Source organism: Ostrea edulis, chromosome 7, assembly GCF_947568905.1.
Source record: "Ostrea edulis chromosome 7, xbOstEdul1.1, whole genome shotgun sequence".
NCBI lineage: Eukaryota > Metazoa > Mollusca > Bivalvia > Ostreida > Ostreidae > Ostrea > Ostrea edulis.
Window position 1 is genome coordinate 76,792,268 of NC_079170.1, and position 25,673 is coordinate 76,817,940.

Below are 25,673 nucleotides of genomic sequence, written 5' to 3' on the forward strand. Positions count from 1 at the left end.
GTTCCCCAAAGAGTGTGGCAGTAATTGATACTCGACAAAATATATGCATCATAGAAATACTTTCTGGTTTTGAATGGGAAAACTTTCCTAATTTTATGCAATGTGAATAATTCATTTGCAAAATGAATGTACATGGAAATGACAATTGATCAATTGGAACATCACGCAGTTTTCAAGTTCGACATTGTGAAACATTTGTCCCGAGATCTGTGTTTTTTAGATATAATTCTTTAACGTCGATGTCCTGTGCTGTGTTCATATAAGCATGCATTATTATTATTATAGAAAACCAGTTGAATTTTCTCACACAAATGGAATTAAGTGTTGATTTAATACAATGTATATCAATGTCTTGAGTATTTGAAGTTTAATCACCAGAAAAAAATATTTATTAGACTTATCTACAGATAAAGATAAAAGAAGGTCATTCATATACAGCACAAACAGAAAGGGGGCCAATATCAATCCATTTTGTACCCATGCTGTAATAGGTATAGTTTTAATGTGCATTTTCATTTGATAATAAATAGTAGAAAAGGTATACAAAGTGTTATACAAAGTGTTATTCATATTTGTATGTTTTACATCTTAATCGATTAGTTTCAACATTCATCATCATTCATCTGTTTACCTGATCAGGATATAGGGCTCACGGCGGGTGTGACCGGTCGACAGGGGATGCTTACTCCTCCTAGGCATCTGATCCCACCTCTGTTGTGTCCAGGGGTCCGTGTTTGCCTAACTATCTATTTTTTATTGTTTATATGAGTTATGAGATTAATCACTATTCGTTGTATTCAGCTTTCATTTAATTTCAAGAGGCTATAGAGAGTTTTGGTGAAAATTATGTGGATTTATTTTTTTTCTCAGACATGGAACTTTTCTACGTTGATATGCAACATTAGTTGCTAGATAAACAATTATTCCACTACCTTTTACGGGTTTTCTGTTTCTTCCCTCAAAACATGTCTATCTACATTCAATACAAATTCATATATTTGTTCATTAAAAAGATTTACAAATTTCTAAATGTGCATAGACAGCGCTCACTCGGAAGGAAAAGCTTGGTTTCATGTAATTTTGGCAGAAAAGGACAAAGATTTACAACGAACACACCCTTTTCCACAAGTCCCACCTTAAGTCCCACTTTACGGGAAAATACGTATACGGTATAACACCTTTTTCTGAATTTCAGATTTCAGAATTTTTACACGGGGTTCGATATTCAAACTTTCAATATAGCATGAAATGTGTACAAAAGTCGTGGGATTTTATAACAGAAATTAGTGACAGGAAAAGTACATGAACAGGGAACATTACAGCATTATCTGCATACAGATTTAAAAATTTACAATTTATCCTCGTATAATTTGCCGTTATCGCCTGTTTCTCTTTTATTGCCGTTTTCCTGGTACGGACATACTTTTAATTTATTTCTAGGCTCGTTACACCGCGAACAGTCCCCTTTTTTCCAATCGGAGGTCCTCTGATGTCTCGTACACTTGACATATACCTCGGATGTAATACGATGACATTCATGAGTAAATTGTATGCATTGTTAGTTATGACGTCACATCCCTATTGTACAATGTACGTAACGTAGTGCTGTTGACTATGGCGTCATTGGGAACAATGCATCCAGTTCCATTACGTAGTGAAGTATATAATACGATGGCATCCACGAGTGAATTGCTTCACTTCTCGGTAGAGCTCAAATATCACAATACGTCATCAGAGTTAAAACTCCCTCCATTGCATTGCAACTCGGGTAGCCTCGTTCAAAGCCGATTACGAAGCCAAGTCTCCCTAGGGAATCAGAGATGGAACAATTAGGGATTTGAGTCACAGATCACGAATCATCGACCTTCTGTGAAGAGGAACATTTTGGTACAAAGAGGAATTCCACATTGCTTTTCATATTTTTTCAAGATAATCCAAAATATTGAATTTTGAAATGTCATAAAGACAAAATGGACACAAATAAAAACTGTGCTTAGTAAAATTATTAGTAATGATCAAACAGGTTTCATACCTGGAAGGTACATAGGAGAAAACAGTAGATTAATATATGATCTAATGAATCATACAGAAACAAATCATATTCCTGGAGTGCTAGTTATGATAGATTTTGAAAAAGCCTTTGATTCTGTTTCTTGGAAATTTATAAAAGATACTTTGCAATACTTTAATTTTGGACCTTATTTCTGTAGTTGGATTACAACATTTCACTATAATGCGGTTTCATGTGTGACACAAGCAGGCTTTTTATCTAATTTCTTTAAACTAGGACGTGGCTGTAGGCAAGGGGACCCACTATCACCTTACATATTCTTATTATGCGCTGAAATTTTGGCAATAAAAATTAAAAATAACAGAAATATAAAGGGAATTCTAATCAATAACACAGAATATCTAATGTGACAGTACGCAGATGACACATCCATTATCCTTGACGGATCTGAGGTTTCATTGAGAAAAAACCTTAAAAGAACTTGATGAATTTTATAAATTATCTGGTCTCAAAATAAACCGAGATAAAACTCAGATTGTATGGATAGGAAGTAAAAAATATTCAGATGAAAGAGTATGTTCTGATATGAATTTCAAATGAACAACTCGATTTAAACTACTAGCAATCCATTATGATGTGGATTTAAATAAAATTTTGAAATTGAACTATGACAAAAAACTTGTGAAAATTAAGTCAATTATTGACCAGTGGAGTAAACGAAAGTTGACTCGAATTGGGAAAATAACTCTAGTGAAATCACTCCTAATTTCACAACTAAATCATTTATTTATTGCCTTACCAAACCCAAAGAATGCTTTCATAAAAGAACTTAATACTATTTTATTTGAATTTGTCTGGAATTCAAAATCTGATAAAATTAAAAGAAAAGTTGCCACACAAAAGTATGCATATGGGGGACTAAAAATGGTTGATCTAGATTGTTATATCAAAGGACTAAAGTCGACTTGGATAAGGAGATTGGTTATGGAGGACAACTCAAAATGGAAAAGTCTCCTTAGAAATAATGTAAACTTGGACAAATTAATAAATACAGGTTCTGACTATATCTTACAGATAGTTGAAAATGTAAAAAATGACTTCTGGTAAGATGTCATGGTGGCTTTTAAGGAAATTCAAGAAAAAGTTGTCATTAAATCTTGGGAGGACTGTATGAGCCAACCTTTATGGAATAATCATAAGTTCAAGATAGAAAGTCAGTCCATCTTCTATAAAACATGGTATAAAGGAATAAAAAATGCACATGATCTACTTGACGAAAAAGGAGAAATTATAAATTTTAAAATATTTAAAGACAGATTTAACCTACAAATGAATTTTTTAACATATATAGGTATAACACAAGTAATAGCCACAGATATGAAAAAGTATAACTTTACAAATAAAGCATCTGTGCAAAAACCCCTTATTCCCTTGAATATCAAACTATTTGTTTTAACAAAGAAAGGGTCGAAACCTACATTTGTATGTATGATACTCTCAATAAATCAGATGCTATACCCACAAGAAAAAAGAAATGGAGTAGATATTTCATTACCTCTGATAACCAATGGAAGGCAATCTTTTACCTGCCATTCTTGACTACATTGGATTCCAAATTATTATGGTTTCAATACAGAGTTAACCACCTCATTTTAACTACTAATAGCTATATGTACAAATTAGATAGAGTAGATTCTAAACTCTGCACCTTTTGTGATAAGGAAGACGAAACAATTTACCATTTACTTTGGGATTATCCAAAAGTACAACAATTATTATCAGAATTTATCAGATATTGCAATTCAAAGGAGATTGAAATAGAATTTGACGTCAAAACTTTTATATTTGGTGATACAGAACAAAAACATTTCAGGTCATACAATGCATTACTTATAATAATCAAAAAATATATATATAGGAATAGATGTAAAAACAATCAGCTAACACTTAAAGCCCTTATAAATGATTGGAAACAATTGTATCAAATCAACCTGGATAGTTATAAGGAAAGAAATGAATTAGAATGAATTAGATAAATTTAAAATGGACTGGGAAAAATGGTCTCCATTAGTCAATTGACTCCTCTCTCTCTCTCTCTCTCTCTCTCTCTCTCTCTCATAAAAAGAAAATGAACATTATAATATATATATGTACGCTTAATATATTCATATTCTTTTGTATCTACTTTTGTGCAAATGTATGTCGATTGAGTGAAAGAAAAAAAAAATGGACACACATTTAGTGATATGCATTTTTCTAGAAATATGATTTATGAGTAAACTCTTAATAATGGTGGATTTTAAATGCTAGAGAAGAATTTGGTTGTTGTAACTGTATACGATTTGTTGACGATTTTGTATAGCAAATTGCATTAAATAAAAGTATTGATATTTAGCTAACATAGATAGCATACAATAAGAGCTTCTACTCAACGTAGTCTCTGGTATCATGCTCGCGGTATCGTGGGACTGCCAGGAAAGGAAACACTAATTAATATAAATATTTGATAGTAAAATGACGGTCTCGTTCCTGTCCACTTGTAAATGTATTTCAGATGTTTTATTGGAGTTCATTAACAATTCAGAGATTTTAATCCTTTACTCTATGGCTGTTAGAGTCCACGAGAAAATATTATATAACATACTAAAGATCAGAATTTGAAAAAAGCAACATTTGATAAATTTGCATTTTAAATGAGATTAATTGATTGTGTTTTGGAGCATTCAGGGTAATGAATAACAAATGATATTATATTGAAACACTTCACTCGCCCAGAAATCCCAGAAGGATTTTAAATGATCTGAATTGCGTTTTATTTCTTCATTTTAAAACTGAAAGAAAGGCTTATTTTGTCTGCATCAGAAAATATAGTGTTTATTTGTAAAACATTTAAATAACGTTACATTTAATGCATGCTATCGATACTAAACTGAGACTAAATGAATATTTAGAAGGAACAGTGAACTGTTCACCAAATTTGTAAATCAGGGTAGGGGTTTTAGTACCAGAGTGGGATTAAAATGGTCATTATGAATAGATGTGTGAAAGGTGGATACAACAAAGGTGATCAATTTCTTCTTGATAAAATATCCTTCCATTTTTTTTTTTAATTTTTTTTTTTTTTACAAATTTAGCATGAAGCTCCTTTTGGACAAGAGCTTAAACATCAATTGTAAATGTCAATACTCCTGCTTCTCCGGGACATTAGTGGTAGGACAAAACCAAATTTTTACCATTTTTCAAAAATTCTCTATAACAACATTTCGATAAGAATAACTAACTTTATGGAACTGTCTACCGTTGGATCTGCGTGTCGAAGATTCATTAGCTGTTTTCTAAGACAAACTTTAACGAATCTTTCTAAATTGGCATTCTAAGTCAAAAAAGTTGCAAATGGTAGGTGTTTATGGAATTTTTTCGGTTATAGAAATGAAACCTTATTACACATTATGAAATACATGGATTAGAAACTGTTGAAAAAAAAGAATTTAGTCTAAAGTAGCAAAATGTGCATGTATCTCTCTCTACAGAAATATCATTTTGATGATTGGAAACAAATGATGGAGGGAAATTTGATTTAAATGTACATTGCACTCCTTCATTTTGTTCTGATTTGATTTCCGAGAAGAATTTAACCTATTGTGAAGTCATTTTGATCCCAGGGGGGTACGAGCTAGGCACGTATCCACGAGGATTTGTTATGCTCGTGACACCAATATAAAGAAGGTATGAAGTTGTTATCAGTTGTGCAAATACAATTCGGCAAAAACCAAGGTTATCTATGTTGATCCATGAGGATATTAGCTTATTTATACAACCTGATGATTTTCGTTGTCGAAAGCGGCATTGACCACCCCTCCCTTTAAAGTCAACAACATTGTCCATCCGATTAGTTCCGTGCTTTTAATCGTGAAATTTAAAATCCGAACCATTTGTATGCGTATGTAATAAAGTTGTGTTGTCGTATATTTGATGGGTTGAATCAATTTGTTCAAGACCCCCCTATACATGGAAATGACTTGTTTGAAAGCGCACGTCCGTCTTATAAATCTAAAATCCGAAACCGGAATCATAATCTGGATTTTCAAAGGATTCATGGCTTTCATCGCACTTATCTAAAGTTTTCTATATGGTCAATTCCATGTAGGTAAAAAACTTTCATGAATGCATTGACTGAGTATGAATTTGAAATAACACAAACGAGAAATAGAAAATCCGTCCAAGTTCATTTAAAATGTGTTTTCAGAGAGAGAGAGAGAGAGAGAGAGAGAGAGAGAGATGTTATTAATGAGAAGTTTAAATGCTTAGTATGACCCCTTCTATAATTCGAGTTGTATTTTTGTTTTATTTAAACAGAGTTTCGATTGAAGTGAGCATTTCGCAATATCTATGGTTGTTATAACGATCTAGTTCGTCAATAGAACCTTTCATTGTGTCAAATGCTGTCTGACATGTTTCATACCGATTGTTAAGCCGTTCTTGGCACACTGATTTTGACTGCGGATAACTCCGTTTACCTGATCAGGATATAAGGCTCACGGCGGGTGTGACCGGTCAACTGGGAATGCTTACTCCTCCTAGGCACCTTATCCCACCTCTGGTGTGTCCAGGGGTCCATGTTAGTCCATCTATTTCTATTGCTTATAGGAGTGATGTTACTGTCACTGTTAGTTATCTTCACCTTGCATACATCTGCATGTATACCATCGGTTTTGAGAGAGAGAAATTAAATTTTATATCTCCCAAAGAAGTATGCAATAAGGATTTAAATACCTAAAATGGCTCGATTTTTTACTGCAGTTTCATATTTCTTTGTATCTACCACTCCTCCCTAATTACCCGGTTATATCCTCTATATACATGTATCAAAGTGGGGTGTACTCTGATAATGATTTTACTGCGTGTGGGTCCCTATACTTTTACAAGTCCTAATTTATATGGGAATGCGTGTTTTTAGTTTGTATGCGAAAAGTGAATCATTAACATGTGTTTTTGTGTTATCATTGTGAATATACTTACAGAAATCAACCAAAACATGACTTTGTTTGCTCTCATTTTACGACATTCATTAATAAACACCACTCTGATTCCACGTACAAGTACTCTGAAGTTGAAATGAAAATATGCTAGAGTTCCCCGTTGGCAATATCTTCGTGGTCTTTGGTGATCAGGTCTTCCAACAATCTGTTGGAATTCCCATGGGCACGAATTGTGCTCCTTTGTTAGCTGACCTGTTTCTATATTCATATGAAGCAGAATTCATTCAACTCAACTGTATGACAAACGGGATGATTTCAGCTTCTCCATCGTCATCTTCCCATATTTATGTAACAGTTTTCCATTATCACCTGCATATGGTGTTTACATCTCTCAACTGATTTGATAAGCAAGAGCTTGTTCTGCGTATAGTCAGTTTTTTTAAATGGAGGCAAGCTACTGACAAACAAGTGGATGATGCAGGTGTTTCAACAGTCTCGATTGAAGTCAGCATTTCGCAAATTCTATATGGTCGTTATAACGATCTAGTTCGTCAATACAACCTCGCATTGGGTCAAATGCTGTCTGACATGTTTCATACCGACTGTTAGGCTGTTCTTGGTACACTGATTTTGACTACGGATAACTCCGTTTACCTGATCAGGATATATAAGTCTCACGGCGGGTGTGACCGGTCGATAGGGGATGCTTACTCCTCCCAGGCACATGCTCCCACCTCTGGTTTGTCCAGGGGTCCGTGTTAGCCCAACTATCTATTTTGTATTACTTATAGGAGTTATGAGATTAATCACTGTTCGTTATCTTCACCTTTCATGACAACGTATCGAATTAAAAAAAAACGCGACATTTTATGATATGCACACTGCACACACGATGCCATCTAGTGTATCTAAAACAGTCCAGAATGAGACACGGGCAATTCCTATAGGTAAAAATGCAGTTGTATATCAGGCTGCATCTGATATCCTCACAAATGAATGGGAGACATTAAAATACAGAACAGTCAGCCAAACTACGCACACGATGGTACAGGACTGTGGTATCAGACAACGGGTAACAGAAATTGCTGTAAAGACCACGAAATACCACAATAAAAAGGGTATATTACCCGTCAGCCCGGTACAATGACCCCATACTCGTACCAAATGGGTGTGTAATTTTTATAATCATTATAATCATTACATTGGGAAGTGAATGGATACAGTTGCCATTATACAGCAATATCATTGGGAAATCAGACGCCATTGTTTTGGGGAGATACTATACCGTGATTGACGAACAAACAATATATTTTTAATGTTGGTAGGTTTGCAAAAATAGTTGTAATACAATACATATATAATCATATATAGTGTAACTTCTATAAACAGGTCAGCTGTCAGACAAAAACGTCGGGTTTGAGGGATAGCAGGTTCACCGAGAACTTAACATTTAGAGATCTTTCTTCTTAATTTTGATTAGCTTGATTGATTCGATATTGTTTAATGTCCCTCTTGAGAATATGTCGTTCATATGGAGACGTCACCACTGGCAGTGAAGGGCTGCAAAGATTAGGCCTATGATTGACGTTTACGACCTTTGAGCAGGGATGGATCTATATCGTGCCACATCTGCTGTGATACGGGACCTCGGTTTTTGCGGTCTTATTTGAAGAACCACCCCCATCTAATTGCCTCATACGACAAGCAAAGGGTACTGAGGACCTATTCTAACCCGGATTCCCACAGGATTAAATTTTGATCATACATTTCTTTACATACCATAAACTGTATAGTAGCGTGTTCAAGGACAATCATTTCACTCTTGGAAATTAAACAAGATAAATGACGTTTATTTCCAATTTCCACTCCAATCCGTGTGATTGCTGAAAATAATTCACAAAATAGGTACCGTACACTTCGATCTTATGATCTATAATTAATAATCGGTGGAGATCAATTAATCTGCTCGTACCTACAGGTAATTAATACAAAAAATATTCTCGATGAAATCATCTAAATAGAAAATTTGTAACATAATATGTACATATGTAACTGACATTACGTTAACCCATAAAGACTTATGTTACGTTCATCATCGCTTTTGTCTTGAATATATTTCTGAAAAATACAGTAGTAAATATAAAATTTCAATTTGAATATTTCTTAGAAAATTTCAATCTATGGAAACCAAGAAAATTAATTCAACATTTAATGATAATTTTTGACATTCACGGGTTTGTTCTTTATTCACCGCGTACGATAGTAACAACATGCCGTTTGATACAGTATTCATTCAAATAGTTCAATATCTGTTTATGTCATTTTATACAACTTTTGGAAAGGTCACTTGGACTAATCAATTGTCACTAACACCCTTGACATCATTGGTAAAGAATATAAATTATAGAGGTCATTTGTATATTTCACACTTCCTGCCGATAATTCCCCACTTGACTAGTGGGTCAGTCATTTTTCTAGTATGCATTTTCTACGTCTGTTCGATCTTTATCACCCCTCTTGCCAAAGTTATTTTTGTCTTCAAAGTCTGGACGGTATTATGAGGGAAAATAACACATGTTTGGTAACAAATATTTGATAAAAAGTGGCCGGTGCTTGGGTTTGAGGGATGCTTTGATTGTGTGAATTTCTTTGTAAGGAAATCTTACGATTTCTGTCGGGACTTTGAAAATCAGCCGATATTCAGGGAGGACCGGTTTTCTGAGGGGCCGGTTTGCTGCAATTTCACTGTATTAGATTAGCGATATAATAAATTGAATACACTCAACTAGTTTCTTAAATCTTCGGGAGTATACTGAAAATTGCTCATTTAGACATGTACACAGAAAGTGTAAAGTGATATAAAAACACTAATACATTGTTACGCTTTATTAAGGTTCATTATTGACGTCCTTGTGTCTAAAGTGGGTAAAAATACGGGAAAATTGGTAACATTACATAAATGCGGGGAGAAGTAAGTATTACTACTTTGTAAACTTAAAAAAATATATATGTAAAGTATGCTTAAGAAAGGTTCGAAATCCGTGAAATAATGTGTCAGATGGAAGTTATGGAATTCAAATGACCCTTTTGCGCTTACAATGTAGTTTTAAACACTATTCGTTTCGAGATAAATTAATAAGGATAGTGATATGACTGTACCTGTCAGTAATTTGCATACACAAGATGAAGAATTGTTCACAACAACATTTGAAGAACACGATTATTGAGAAACGTCCGATTGACATTATGAAGTGATATCATTCTCTGATATGTTAAATGAGATATGCACGTTCTTTATACGATATGTATGTCATTCCTGTACTTTCCTGAAAATGGGATTATCTCTCTATATGAATGACGATTGGAACACTTTTTCTAAGGTTCAAGGATCAAGGTGGGTGTGATTGGTCGACAGGGAATGCTTACTCCTTATAGGCACTTGACCTCACCTATGATGTGTAATCCGTGTTTGCCCTGCTTTTAAATTTGTATTGATAGGAGTTACGATATCGATCCCCGTTATAGTTACCTTTTCTCTTTCTCTTATAGAATTCTCGATTTGCGTCATTCTTTTGCATTTCTCGAGATAGTAATATATAGCATACTTCTTTGAGAAATTTTATCTGAATAACTTCTAAATATGCCAAGGAATAGAGAGTTTGAAATCGAATTAAATATGATCTCCTTCAGTGCATGGAGATAAGATATATCAACAGAAGATAGTATATTGAGAATGAAAATAGTTATCCTTTGTGCATTCAGGACAGATACTTTTAACATATTTTGATATTTTATTCGATTACAGCACACAGCTATGTGTAAGTAGTTTCTAGAGTCAATGCCATTATTCGTAATACGGTTAGTATGTATATGAAAGATGAATAAAACTGGACATAGTTGTAGCCTCATGATGTGCCGTAGACTTCTACTTCGCAAACAGAAAACCAATCGGTTTGCCCATCTTTTGACGAAATCTGTATCTTGATGCTGTTACCAACTGAACCATTCCTGCACAGAAAAACTATGTGGTGTCCGGTGATAGCCGGTCCAGGGTAAAAACCACACGGATAATTCGTCCCATTATCAATGATGTTTACATGCACATCATGCAATTGGTGACCTGCAAAGTGAGGAATGCAAGAATGTATCAAAAATATATAAAAGGAAAAACAGTTTTGCATTTTATCATTAATTCTGCATAAAACGGTACAGTATCACAGTTTTATGCTACAATGAAATTGGAATTTGTGATGTTTGACTTTCTACTAGTCGATCCCCACTTCCAAATATTGCTTTGCATTGAACAAATCGCCAAAACCTTGAAGTATACTTAACTGAGAAATAAAGATCTCTATCGCCTTGGCTTTCATATTTTAAAAAAACGTTTCTCGAGGTTATTCCACGAAAAGAATAATTTTTTTCAATTCTAATACGGGCAGAAAATATACAGTCGATCGTTGACCTATAGACAATTACGAATTAGGTCACCATGACGTCATGACAGTTTCTCAAACGGAATATTGACTTACATATTCACATATTTTAGTTGAGGAAAAAGCTTAGATGATAAGATGTACTGCATTTAGATCTATTTTGAAAAAAAAATATTATGAATATGTAGTTTAATACTGATGGGTTATATCAAATAGTATTAATACACAGTCCAGAAAAACTACACATACAGAGTGCATTGTCATGTTTGTTTACATTCCGAACTCGGAAAGCAGACGATTGATTCATATTGGATAAAAATATTCTTCTGTCATTACAGATTTGTATGACAGCATATTAATATATTGATTGGGGTGTTACATGTATGATTATGAAATTGAATTAGCAGTTATCGATTTTGTTGTTGTATCGACAAAGAAAGAAAGGTGAAGATAACGAACAGTGATCAATCTCCTACAAGAAATACAAAACAGATAACACTGACTGTAACAATTGACTGGTCAAATCTGCCGTGAGCCCTTTATCTTGATCAGGTAAACAGAGTTATCCGTAGTCAAAATCTGTGTGCCAAGAACGGCATAACAATCGGTATGAAACACCCCAGACAGCATTTGACTCATTGATAGGTGTATTAGCAAACTAGACCATAGAATTTGTGACTTTAAACGAACGTGTCGATACCCCTTTACCATGAGCTTGTTTGTCAGTAGTATTTGAAATATATCTATATCTTACCACAACAATTTTGTCTGTTGTACAGTACTACTCTCTTCACATTGCTGTCTTTTCTTTTCAGAACAATTGATAACAATGGGTTTCTTTCTTTGGCACTATGCGCTAGTTTGAGGTTTCCTGGACACAGCACGAATCCATCTACCGCATGGGCTGCTACAAGTTGTTGTTGTCCATGATGCAGATACACCGTGCTTAGATTAGCGGTAGATGCAACTATTGAAAACACAAAACATGTTGAAATGAACAGGGAAACTTAATAAACTGTGACCGATCTCACAGATTATTTGTATGTAAAACTTATACGGTACCAATATTGATGCACCAGATGCGCATTTCGACAAATAATGTCTCTTCAGTGATGCTCAACCGAAATGTTTGAAATCGGAAATAACAATGAAGTTTAGAGGTATTATATAGCCAAAAACAGTGTGCTAAAAACGTGGAGTCAAATTTGTCTAAAGATAAGAGCTATGCGTGAAGAATATAGAATTAAGTGAAGTAACACACGGATCCCTGGGCATATCAGAGGTTGATTTGGGTGCCTGGGGAATAAGTATTCCCTGTTGACCGATCGCATTCGTAAATATAAATGTAAATGTGTTTTCACGGAAATGGTGTACTTTCTAAGAGGAAATTCAGTGCAATACATTGAATGTTTTTGCATCCATGAGTGAACAGATAAAACACAAGTAAGGTGCAGTGACATGAAAAAGAAGTTAAAGGGGAAAAGCTTTATCCTAATTTAATAGCTGTAATTAACCTAAAGCAGATGAAATGGACAGGGGAAAATTGCGGTCAACAAAGAACCCAGCTTTATGGCAACCGGAATCATTTTAGCTTCTCTATCGTCAACATTCGATGTGATCCAGTGGGAACCTGGGTTAGAATAAGTCCTCAACACCCCTTGCTTATCGTAAAAAGGACTGAAAGGAGCGGTCCTTGGTATGAGTTCGCAAAAACCGAGTCCCGTGTCGCAGCAGATTTGGCACGATATAGATTCATCCCTGCTCAAAGGCCGTTAGCACCGAAAATAGGACTAAATCTACACCTCTTCGCCAGCAATAGTGACGTCTCTATATGAATGAAAAATTCTCGAGCTGAACGTCAACCGTACACAACTTACTTACATTTATGTAGTGAAATTCCATTATCACCTGAATATGGTGTTTATTTTTTTAACTGATTCGATATGCAAAAGGTTGTTCTGCGTATGGTCAGTTTTTAAATCGAGGCAAGGTACTGACAAACAAGTTGATGACACAAGGATTTCGACAGTCGCAAATGTCATTAAAGCGATTTTTAGTTTATTCATATTTCATGCCAATACAATGTTGAAGACATTCGGGCGCATATCTTGATAACAAGAAAACATTGATATATATATATATATATATATATATATATATATATAAAGCACTAAATAATCACAACTAGGTACTGAAAATTTTCGCCCCAGCCCGGGGTCGAACCAACGACGTACGGCACCCACCGCCTAGCAAGATTGTCAAACCAGTGCGTAAGTCCACTCGGCCACAACGACTTCCCTAAAAAAGGAAGCTTTGTTAAGCTCCTAAAGCGCTACTTATACACACTGATGCAATCCCACACAGTCGCTGTGTCATTCAGTGTTTAAGATATTTTATAAGGAGAGTGGGTCTCTCGATGCAATTGTATAGAATATTTAATATAAAGCACAAACAAACAATTATAACACCCAACCTTACGTTTACCCCTAGGATCTAAACAATACATGTGAAAATCAATTAATTAATATATATAGCACTAAATAATCACAACTAGGTACTGAAAATTTTCGCCCCAGCCCGGGGTCGAACCAGCGACGTAAATCTATATGTAGCCTTTTGTATACATGAGAGTACATCTTTAAAGAAGTTTTGGCACAGGGAATTCAACATGCTTCATTGAAATCAACATTTCGCAAGTTCAATGGTTGTTATAACGATCTAGTTTGTCAATACAACCTATCGTTGGGTCAAATGCTGTCCGACGTGTTTATTGCCGATTGGAAGGAATGTTTTAATTTTATTTTTGATCACAACATTGACATTTTCTGAGGTTCTTGAAGTTTGAATTGGGAGTTTTGTTTTGTATTTTAGTAAATTTGTGAATTAAGTCATATCAGTTTATACTTATTGATTTAATAACCCCACCTCTGGTGTGTCTAGGGATCCGTGTTTGCCAAACTCTATATTTTGTATTCCTTATAGGAGTTAAGAGATTGATTATTGTTCGTTATCGTCACCTTTCGTAGTGATATCAACATTTCTAATATTGCAAAACTATATGTTAATAAAAAAGAATCCTGAGATTTATTTTTGTTATTTTTTATGTTCAAACACCTTCACATGATACCAAATACATCGATTGGTGTTTTTCAGATGGGATAGTTTTTCTTAAGTTTATACATCCTGGAAAGATAAGAAAGTAAATGTTTATACTGTATCCCCAAACTATCTTTAAAGGAAACTTTAAGAGATTGGTAGACATGCAAGGTGAAGATAACGAACAGTGATCAATCTCATAACTCCTACAAGCAATACAAAATAGATAGTTGGGCAAACACGGACCCCTGGACACACCAGAGGTGGGATCAGGTGCCAAGGAGGAGTAAGCATCCCCTGTTGACCGGTCACATCCAACGTGAGACCTATAACAGGTAAACGGAGTTATCCGCAGTCAAAATCAGTGTGCCAAGAACGGCTTAACAATCGGCAAGAAACACGTCAGTCAGCATTTGACCCAATGCGAGGTTGTATTGACGAACTAAATCGTGATAACGACCATAGAATTTGCGAAATACTGACTTCAGTCGAGACTGTTGAAACCCCTGTACCATCAACTTGTTTGTCAGTAGCTTACCTCGATTTAGAAACTGACTATACGCAGAACAAGCTCTTGCATATCGAATCAGTTGAGATATATAAACACAATATGGAATATTGCTACATAAATATGGGAAGTTGACGATGGAGAAACTGAAATCATCCCGTTTGTCATACAGATGAGTTGTCAGTTTGCCATTAATGTCTACTTTCAATAAAATATCTAAGTATGAAGCAGAAGTGGACGACTCTGTGGTGTACTTTATTTCGAGCTCGCAGGGATATATCAAATCGACATATGAATGAAAGCTATTATTGTTAATAGACAAAACGTCATCGATATATCTAAATGTGGAATTGAAGGCAACAGCGAGATATTTTTTCTTCTCGCGTAGAAGTTTTTGAATAAATTCTGCTTCATATGAATATAGAAACAGGCCAGCTAACAAAGGAGCACAATTCGTGCCCATGGGAATTCCGATATTGTCAATGAGGAACTCTAGCATATTTTTTATTTCAACTTCAGAGTACTTGTGCAAGGAATCAGAGTGGTGTTTAACAAAGTAAGTTTTTGAATGACTGATCACTTGATGCAAGGTGAAGATAACGAACAGTGATCAATCTCATAACTCCTACAAGCAATACAAAATAGATAGTTGGGCACACACGGATCCCTGGACACACCAGAGGTGGGATCAGGTGCCTAGGAGGAGTAAGCATGAATATTTTCGTTTTCCGTTTTTGTTGAAGAAGTAACTGTCTATGATGTCAAAAACTCTAGTCTTTAATTTATCGTGAGGAATGGTCGTGTATAGCGTTGAAAAGTAATAGATTTTAATGTTATTGATTTGGGAAAAATTCTGTGATTTCAAGTATAGTAAAAGTTCTTTAGAATTTTTTAGAATCCACATTTGATTAACACCACTTCTGGCATATGTAGTCGCACAGTAAGTTTGAAGTTTCTCCTTCACAGCTGTTAATATTTTCGTGAGGAGCAAAGATAGGGGCTTGGTAGAGCACTTACTGGATCCAGCAATGTATCTTTGTTTGTAAGTTTTTTTTTATGTAGCTTAGGAATCCAGTTTAGGCACGGTAACCAAAAGTGGAATTAATGTCAAGTAGACATGAATTATTTCTTTTGATGAATTATAAATACATGTATATGTAAAACTTATACGGTACCAATTTTGATGCACCAGATGCGTATTTCGACAAATTATGTCTCTTCAGTGCTGCTCAACCGAAATGTTTGAAATCCGAAATAACAATGAAGTTTTAGAGCTATTATAGGCATAAACAGTGTGCCAAAAAATTGGAGTGAAATTCGTTGAAGGATATGAGCTATGTGTAACTAAATCTAGATTGATGTCCATCAATAGCGTGTCTACCCCCATTTACTCATTCACCTGTTTTACTCTATGGTAGTATATGCTTTGCATGATCAGCAAAATATGCAATTGTATTAATTTTCATGTATAATTTATCAACATGAAAGATGAAGATACCGAGCAGTGATCAATCTCATAACCACTAGAAGCAATACAAAATATAGATTTTGGCAAACACGGAGCCCTGGATATAGTCGATTGCATTATCCTATATTTGTGTAATTGCTGTGTTTTGCAGCCTTTTCAGCCGTATCATCTTGCTATCATACAGTTCTTTGTAGATTGGTAATGTATCTTGCCTATCTGTTCTTGATAGAAGGGTAACGTTTGGTAAGTTAAGCACATAGGACCAATTAGTGACTGCACGGTTGGGATTAAGTGTTGATTTCAAAATTCAGAGCATCGTGATTAACTGTTAAATTAGTAATCACATGCTATCTAATCAAATGGGGATTATGTAAAACCTACATGTACATGTATAATGTACCAATTTTGATGCACCAGATGCGCATTTCGACGAATACTGTCTCTTAAGTGATGCTCAATCCGAAATTTTGGAAATTCAAAATAATAATTAACTTGTAAGAGCTGAAAGGAAAACAAGCGTGCCAAACAAAAACAAAACAACAACAACAAACGAACCAGGAGCCAAATTCGTCCAATGATTAAAGTTATGCATGAGGGAGATAATCCTTAATTTTGAAAAGAATTTCTAAATTTTATCCCAGCAGTTAAATATACATCCCTATACATGTACCTGTGAATCGATTCGATACGCAAGAGCTTGTTCTGCACGTGGTCAGATTTTAAAGCAGTGCAAGCTTCTGACAAACAAGTTGATGGTGCAGGGGTTTCAACAGTCTCGTATAATGACATCACTTCGCGAATTATATGGTCGTTTTAACAATACAACTTATCATTGAGTCAGATGCTGTCTGACGTGTTTCATACCGATGGTTAGGGTATTCCTGACACACTGATTTTGCGTAGAGATAACTCCGTTTACCTTATCAAAATATATAGGCTCACGGTGGGTGTGACCGGTCGATAGGGGATGCTTACTCCTCCTAGGCACCTGATCCCACCTCTGGCATATCCAAAGGTCCGTGTTTGCCCAACTCTCAATTTTGTATTGCTTATGGGAGTTATGAGATTGACCGCTGTTCGTTATCTTCACCTTTCATGTTTCGATCATATTCTGTATTACTCTAAATTCGTGAAGAAAAGTGATAGTTAAAATATTTTGTTTTAACCGTTTAGAGGTTAAGGTGTCAGCGTTAGAAAAAAGACCATAAAATAGTGTTTGAATGCTGTTGTGTAGAGTTCTGGGAAAACATAACGAAATGTCATGTGATGTAAAGCGCATCTGATAACATAATTGCAGAAGCTCTAACTTAGAACTTCCATATTATGCTTTAATTATTGTTCTTTATCATTGATAATACAATACTGTATCCTCTAAGTATATTAACATGAATAAGATATATTGATAAGCAGTCAACTATCAGTCTAGTCTACGTTCATCAGTGAAGAAAAGAAATTTATGGTATAATTACATGTAGTCCAATATTAGGGATATTTACATGCAAGCTCGTGTCACTTGCATAGCATTATACCGTAACAAAATTAAAAACAATTGTACAATTAACTTCATACTTCGTTCATATCCAAATTTTATCATCACATCTATAACAACCTTTTAAATGGATAGCTAATTTTTGAATTCATTATCAATTGTTTTAAAGACCCAGTTCGCATGTTTCAAGGATACTAAAACATTGTTGATTGTAATTTGAAGAAGTATGTTTCATCTTATCCAGGGATGTATGCTAATGAAAAGAACACGACGTTAAGCAGAAATTATCATAACTTTGGGGAAGAGAAAATCTCGCAGATCATTGGAATTGTGTGAAATGAAATTTAAGACCATCTAATTTTATAAAGAAGTCTCAATCAATTTAAGAGTCATATCAAACTAATTTGTTCCCAATCTTAACTTGAAAGAGGAAACGATATAAACTTAAATATTAAAATTAGTTTTACATTTTAGAATATCATATATAATTCTTTACGTCTTACGTTTTAAAAGATAAATTAGAAAAGTAACCTTAATATACATGGAAGGTACCTTTTATAAACCTGAAACTATCAATTAACGAAATTTTCAAGGTATTTAAGGAAAGAATTTAGACGAAAGTAAAGATGTTGATTTATAACAAGTGCACAGTATGATGAAATTCAAACACGCTCAGCAAATTCATTCAGGATTTGATTTTTATGTGTAAGCAAGGTGAAGATAACGAACAGTGATCAATCTCATACCTCCTATAAGCAATACAAAATAGATAGTTTGGCAAACTCGGACCCCTGGACACACCAGAGGTGGGATCAGGTGCCTAGGAGGAGAAAGCATCCCATGTCGACCGGTCACTATTTCACTGTATTTAAAACCAAATATATCTGAATATTTTGTAAACCAAACTAATTATGATTTGGGACGACCCGATATATTACTACAATTACGTCAAAAATATTTATCCGAATACATATTGCTTATTATCAACAAAAATACAAAAGCTATGTTAAGTGATCTGTCGAGCTGATGATTCATTTCTCAATCAATTGTCTGGACGATTCTGGGTGACTTGGTACATTATATTATTCATTTCAAAATTAAGGTCTATCTCCCTCATGCATAGCTCTTATCCTTGGACGAATTTGGCTCCACTTTTTTGGCACGCTGTTTTTGGCTATATTTAGCTCTAAAACTTCATAGTTATTTCGGATTTCAAACATTTCGGTTGAGCATCACTGAAGAGACATTATTTGTCGAAATGAGCATCTGGTGCATCAAAATTGGTACCGTATAAGTTTTACATTATAATAATACACGACATGTCTTTTCAACGTAGCTATCTCAACTATTCGGGCTTGTGATTAAATTCAAAGTTATCATCAAAATATTTCTTTTCAATCAATTTTGAAACCATGAATGGTGAATGATACACCGTAAACAAGTGGTATCTGTATAAACTCTATATGATTTAGAAACATATGCAATTCGGATATTGTCTTAACATATATATAAAGTCAAGCTCCTTCACAATCCGTTGCTAAGAGGTTAGTAAGGAATTGCTCTTTGCCAAGTAGAAATTGTAAGGATATTGATTTAGGTAGCATTTAGTTAATTCCCTGAGTGAACAATATACCTTTTACGAATCATTAGCTGACAAATTTATAAGATTTAGATTATGCAAAGCTATGATTTGTAAATGTTTCCGAAACAATTAGTTGCTATGGTACCCATATCAAAATGTTCTTTAACATTTTTGTGATTATCTTAACAAGCAGTTGTTGAGGTGGTGATTAAAATACACGTAAAGATCTCATATTTTCTAAAGTCATTCCTAGAATTTGTAATCTTAAAGTTTTCTTAACAACTAATTGGTAAGGCAATGGATATCATGATTTAGAAATACATTCTTAGAGTTTGTAATTCTGTAATTATCTAAAAAGTGAATCCAGATTGTAAGATTTTCTTAACAAACATTTGTTAAGACAGTGAATGCATTAATTCACAAAGACATTGTTTGGATTTGTAACCCTACGATTTTTTAAACAAACATTTGTCAAGATAATAAATGCAGTAAATTACAAAGACATTGTTAGGGTTTGTAAGTCTAAGATTTTTTTAAACAAACAATTGTTAAGGCGGTGAATAAGAGAGTCCTACAAGACTTTATTAGAGTTTGTAATTTGTAGGTTTTTTAACAAGTAATGGTTAAGGCAGCGAAAAAAAATTCAACTCCGTTTACTTGATTAGGATATAGGGCTCACGGCGGGTGTGACCGGTCGACAGGGGGTACTTACTCGTCCTAGGCTCCTAATCCCAACTCTGGTGTGTCCAGGGGTCCGTGTTTGCCCTGAACTATCTATTTTGTATTGCTTATAGGAGTTATGAGATTGATCACTGTTTGTTATCTTCACCTTGCATCTAAATATTCCCATTTTACAAAGTCGTTATTGTAGTGTGTCATTATGTAATTTACTTCACAAACAGTTGTTAAGGCAGTGAGGTGCCATGAATTAGAAACATACATGTATTGTTAAAGGTTTTCTTAACAAAGAGTTGTTAAGACAGTGAGGCGCCATGGATTACATAGACATTGTTAAAGTTCATAATACTGGGATGCATTGGGATGCAGTTTTCACAAAGATAATGTTAGAGTTCAAAATGATTTTGAGATGTTCTTAAAAAACAGCTGTTAAGCATTAGAATATAAAAACTGATTATATATTTAGTACTTTCTTATCAACAAGACATGGTTTTAATCAAATGGAATTGATTAAATTAAAGTGAAACATTTGTTGAGGTAAAAGGCAAAGTACGTTCATCAAGATTTGACTTACTGAAGAAATTGTCATGTAACCATGGAGTATTCATATCAAGTCAATGCATGAATAAATGGATAACGATGTTCATGTTGATGAAAAGAAAAAGTTAGTGCAATGGGAAGCCTTTTTATTTCTATTTTTGTCGATACTGAATTTCGAAACAAAAGAAATGTCAAATTACAAGGTCTACTTTACCTACGCATAACATCGTAGACTAATATGAATTGAACATGTTTCAAAATGGCTTAAAAGTTTGAAAATCAAAATTAATTACTTGTTAGAATTTCAACTAATGTGGTGTCATCTTCAAACGAAGATATTGAATGATAAAGACACTAAGGGTTGCTAGAGTGTACATGAACTATTCTACATGAGAGTGGACACCGAGTACACACTATAGGTCTCCGTCTCGTTTGACATTGACTTCCTTGATATCCCTTTTTATATCATGGCAGATATCTTCAAAGCTTTTTGAATGTAAGTGTATCGAACGGGTATCTTTACCTATACCACCAATCAACATAATAAGTCATCGTGGTATTGAAACAATGCTGGTACCCCATATCGGGTTTTAACGCAAAACAAATAATGTTTAAAATTGAAAATAATATCATCAATTGATCTCTACATTTTTGGATTCATTTCTTCTGAATATACATATGGTAAAAAAATCAAACGGTTTAACGTGTTATAATAAATGTACATTGTAGGATATACAACCTTGATTAAAGATTACAAAATATACATATGGTACAAACTGAATTTTTCTTTAAAAATCCCTGTGCAATGACAATATTACATTGAATGGGTCAAATGCTGTCTGACGTGTTTCATACCGATTGTTAAGCCGTTCTTGGCACACTGATTTGACTGCGGATAACTCCGTTTACCTGTTATAGGTTTCACGTTGGATGTGACCGGTCAACAGGGGATGCTTACTCCTCCTAGGCACCTGATCCCACCTCTGGTGTGTCCGGGGGTCCGTGTTTGCCCAACTATCTATTTTGTATTGCTTGTAGGAGTTATGAGATTGATCACTGTTCGTTATCTTCACCTTGCATAGAAATCGGACCTACCTTGAAATGACACAATTCGATTTTTTTATAGTATGAGATTGCAACTATCCCCGAGTGGAATTTAAGGGACTGATTATTGTATGCATTGATTTACTTACACCTCCCTTCGTTCCAATTCTAGAAATATTCATAAGGAAAGGTGAAGATAACGAACATTGAAAATTGAGCGATTTCATAACCACAAAAAAGAATACAAAAGAACGAGTGGGCAAATACGAACCCCTAGATATACTGGAGGTAAGATCGGGTGCCCAGGGGAGTAAGCATCCCCTGTCGACCAACCATGAACCCTATCTCTTGATCAGGTAAACGGAGTAATCATTGTGACTAATAACCTAACAATCGGCATGAAACAAGTCAGACAGCATTTGATCCAATGATAAGTTTCTTTGAAAAGTTAAACATTATAACGACTATAAAGTTTCGAAATGTTTAATTTGAACAAAATTATCTTTGTTATCTTCACCTTTTATATCGCAGAATTAAGTAGATATATTAAAAAGTAAAATATCTCTGTCTCTCTCTCTCTCTCTATCGTGGAAGTATACATGCAACCACATGCCATTATACATGTAAGATCCACGCCCGTGCTTTTTGTTGTACGATTTAACATCAAAATTGGAAACGAACTGGTGGATCTTGTTCTTTCTTTGTGACGTTTACTTACCAGACTGAGAAACACATTTTATTTACATTAGCCATTGTTTTCTCAATCATCAACATTTATTGTTTCGTTGTATCATCGTTCTAGGTAGGACGTACTGTTAGATAGGTGATTTTTTAACTAGACACAAGCATACATGTATGTTCATAGAAAGGTGATGATAAGGAAATTGCTCAATCTCATAACTCCTATAAGCAATACAAAATAGAGAGTTGGACAAACACGGACCCCTGGAGATAGCAGAGGTGGGCTCAGGTGCCTTTGAAACATAAGCAAGCCCTGCCAACCGGACACAACCACCGTGTATCCTATATCTTGATCCGATAAACGGAGTTATCCGTACTCAAAGTGTGGCAAGAACAGCCTAACATTCAATATTAAACACACCGGACACTATTTGACCCAATGACAGGTTGTATTAGCATGCTAGATCGTTATAACGACCATAGAATTCGAGAAACGTTTTGTCACTAATAAAAATGTAACGAATATGATATTCGATGACTGTCTTATTTGTTTAAGATATTCGGATGTATAGACAATGATAGTGTGAGGTAGTTATTCATCTTCTGCACATACTCACCTTTCAAATGGAGACAGGTTACAGGAGGTTCATCACCTTTTAAAGTCAGTATTCGTAAATTCTATAGTCGTTATAAGGTTTGAAATTAGAAATACCGACTGTTCCGTACAAATTTTGACTGATATGTGATAAAAATATGTGGGACTGGTCGAGAGGTAATAGTCACTCCTCATAAGCACCCGATATCGCCTCTGATGTGTCCAAGGTTTGAAATCTGTCCCTGAAACGCCCCATTCTTAAATTTGTATTCTCTTTACCATTTATGAAATTGACAAATGTTCATTATCTTTTTCATTATACAAGCTGGGACAGTTTCTCAATACTTGCATATGTTCCATTATTAAAAAATTCGAAATATATTCTTCAAAAAGAGATGTGAACTTATAAAATGCCTTAACACAGAGGTAAAGGTAATAGTGATACGTCAGGCACATCTTATTCTCTATATCTATATTTGCTACAAGCAGTTTTCAAAAATAACGAAAGTTAGTTCATTTTTATCAGTACATCACAAAAGATTTTAGCGTCCTTATAGCATTTCACAGTTGAGAAAAGTGAAAAAGATCAATTCAATTTATATGCAATTTTACTTAATTTTATTGACATTTTTCGTTCAATATAAGATTCAAATGTTTCAATATCAATGAAATATCCAGAATAAATATGTCCTAAAAGTACTACTTACGATTTTCTCCACTTTCATTACCCTAATCATAAATGAAAAATAAGACTATATTAGCAATATCTTACTATGGAAACGATTTTCTAAATAAGTATAGAAATACGCTTTTAATGACAACATTCAAGAAGGAAATTGTAGTGTGTGTAGCAATATTTTGGTCGTTTAGATATTTGCTCTTCAGCTCTAACGACGGAGAAAAAATTATATTGATGATCCAAGAAATTTTTTATAAATCAGAATATTTTCAAAGTTAGATTCAGCTTCATAACACCTACTTTTGTTCTTTTATCTCTTTTTCCATCTAAATATTTTGAATCGACAGTATTTCATCAAACAATTTTCTTGTGGAGTTTTAAACTTATATAAGTGAAGACAAAAAGCAGAAATAATTACCATTTCTAGATATTTACAACCAGGCTGTTTATCTACATTATTCCCCATTTTCTTCCATTCACAGCAGACGCGACACTGGAACAAATCTTCCCTGATTTGACACGTCTCTATTCCAATACAACGCTGATCTTCACTACAAAACTTTGAACACGAGTTAATACTTTCTGCAAACGTTGCACCAACTGCAGAAAAAATGGTTCGGTAATTGTTGTTAGAAAGCTTTCCAAAAGCCTTCAAGCGAAATTCAGCGTGATAATACACCTGTTGACACCCAACTATCAGAAAAGCAAAAAGACCACCGAATATGTTTAAAATTCTGATTAACGGTGCCATTATTTGTGCTATGATCGATTCCAAATGAAAGCAAATTATGTGAAAGTATTGCTAATACCTTTCAAAGTAGTGCAGATGAGTATATTTAACTATTGGCTGGATTTAGATCAATAGGAATGAAAAGGAAAAAAAACACCTCCATTGCAATTTTTACGCATTTCTGATTAGATATACGAGATCAACCAAATCAATCGAATTACAAACAACTGTATCTTAAAATAACATCACGATCGGGGCTATATTGTCTTAGTTCTCTAAAAATATTAGAATAACGGATAGAAGAAACAGGTTTCACCGCTTAATTTTAATAAAAGATACATTTTTTAACTTTAACAATACATTCCAATCACTCTAATTGGTTATTACTTTAGTAGATTAGAAACTTGACAAATCTGAAAACAAAAAGAAAATCATCTCAGATTTTCAATCAGCTGGTGGACTGTTAGTCTCCGAGGGTCTCTACAGCTCAGTAGCTAAGTACTTCATTACTAGCTTGAAAATACAGATGTATGTTTAATTGCTGGGATAAAATTTAGAAATTCATTTCAAAATTAAGGATTATATCCCTCACGCATAGCTCTGATCTGTGAACAAATTTGGCTTCAGTTTTTTTGGCACTCTGGTTTTCTCTTTAGCTCTTACAAGTTTATAGTCATTTCGGATTTCCAAAATTTTGTCTTCAGCATCACTGAAGAGACATTATTTGTCGAAATACGCATCTGGTGCAGTAAAATTGGTACCGTATAAGTTTTACACTTCGACCTCAGGGTCGAGGCCTTTGCTGGTGAACTGTTAGTGTCCGAGATTCTCTACAGCCCAGTAGCTAAGTAATTCGTTGCTAGCTTGAACATAGGGATGTATATTTAATTGCTGGGCTAATATTTAGAAATTAATCTCAAAATTAAGGATTATCTCCCTCATGAATGGCGAAGATACCGAACTTTCATAACTCCTTATACGCAATACAAAATACATTGTTGGGCAAACGTGACCCCCTGGACACACTAGGGATGGGATTTGGTGCCAATGAGGAGTATGCATCCCCTATCGACCGGTTACACCCGCCGTGAGTCCTATATCCTGATCAGGTAAACGGAGTTATCAGTAGTCAAAATCAGTGCCCAGAACACGCCTAACAA

At 34.5% G+C, this 25,673-nt stretch overlaps 1 protein-coding gene across 1 annotated transcript; it reads right to left on the bottom strand.

The window, feature by feature from the left end:
• Positions 1-10,770: 10,770 nt before the first annotated feature.
• LOC125655639 (uncharacterized) lies at positions 10,771-24,550 on the bottom strand. The gene is made up of 4 exons (XM_048886007.2): positions 24,202-24,550; positions 23,812-23,833; positions 12,178-12,390; positions 10,771-11,110 (listed from the first exon to the last, which is right to left on the bottom strand). The coding sequence occupies exons 1-4, from the start codon at positions 24,532-24,534 to the stop codon at positions 10,896-10,898; spliced, it is 783 nt and encodes a 260-aa protein (XP_048741964.2). The 5' UTR covers positions 24,535-24,550; the 3' UTR covers positions 10,771-10,895.
• Positions 24,551-25,673: the final 1,123 nt, after the last annotated feature.

Coding starts and splice junctions, on each gene's coding strand:
- LOC125655639 (XM_048886007.2), bottom strand. CDS start 24,534: ATGGCACCGTTAATCAGAATTTTAAACATATTCGGTGGTCTTTTTGCT. Junction 23,834..24,201: donor GTTGTAAATATCTAGAAATG/GTAATTATTTCT, acceptor ATTTATGATTAG/GGTAATGAAAGTGGAGAAAA. Junction 12,391..23,811: donor TAATGAAAGTGGAGAAAATC/GTAAGTAGTACT, acceptor TGTTTTCAATAG/TTGCATCTACCGCTAATCTA.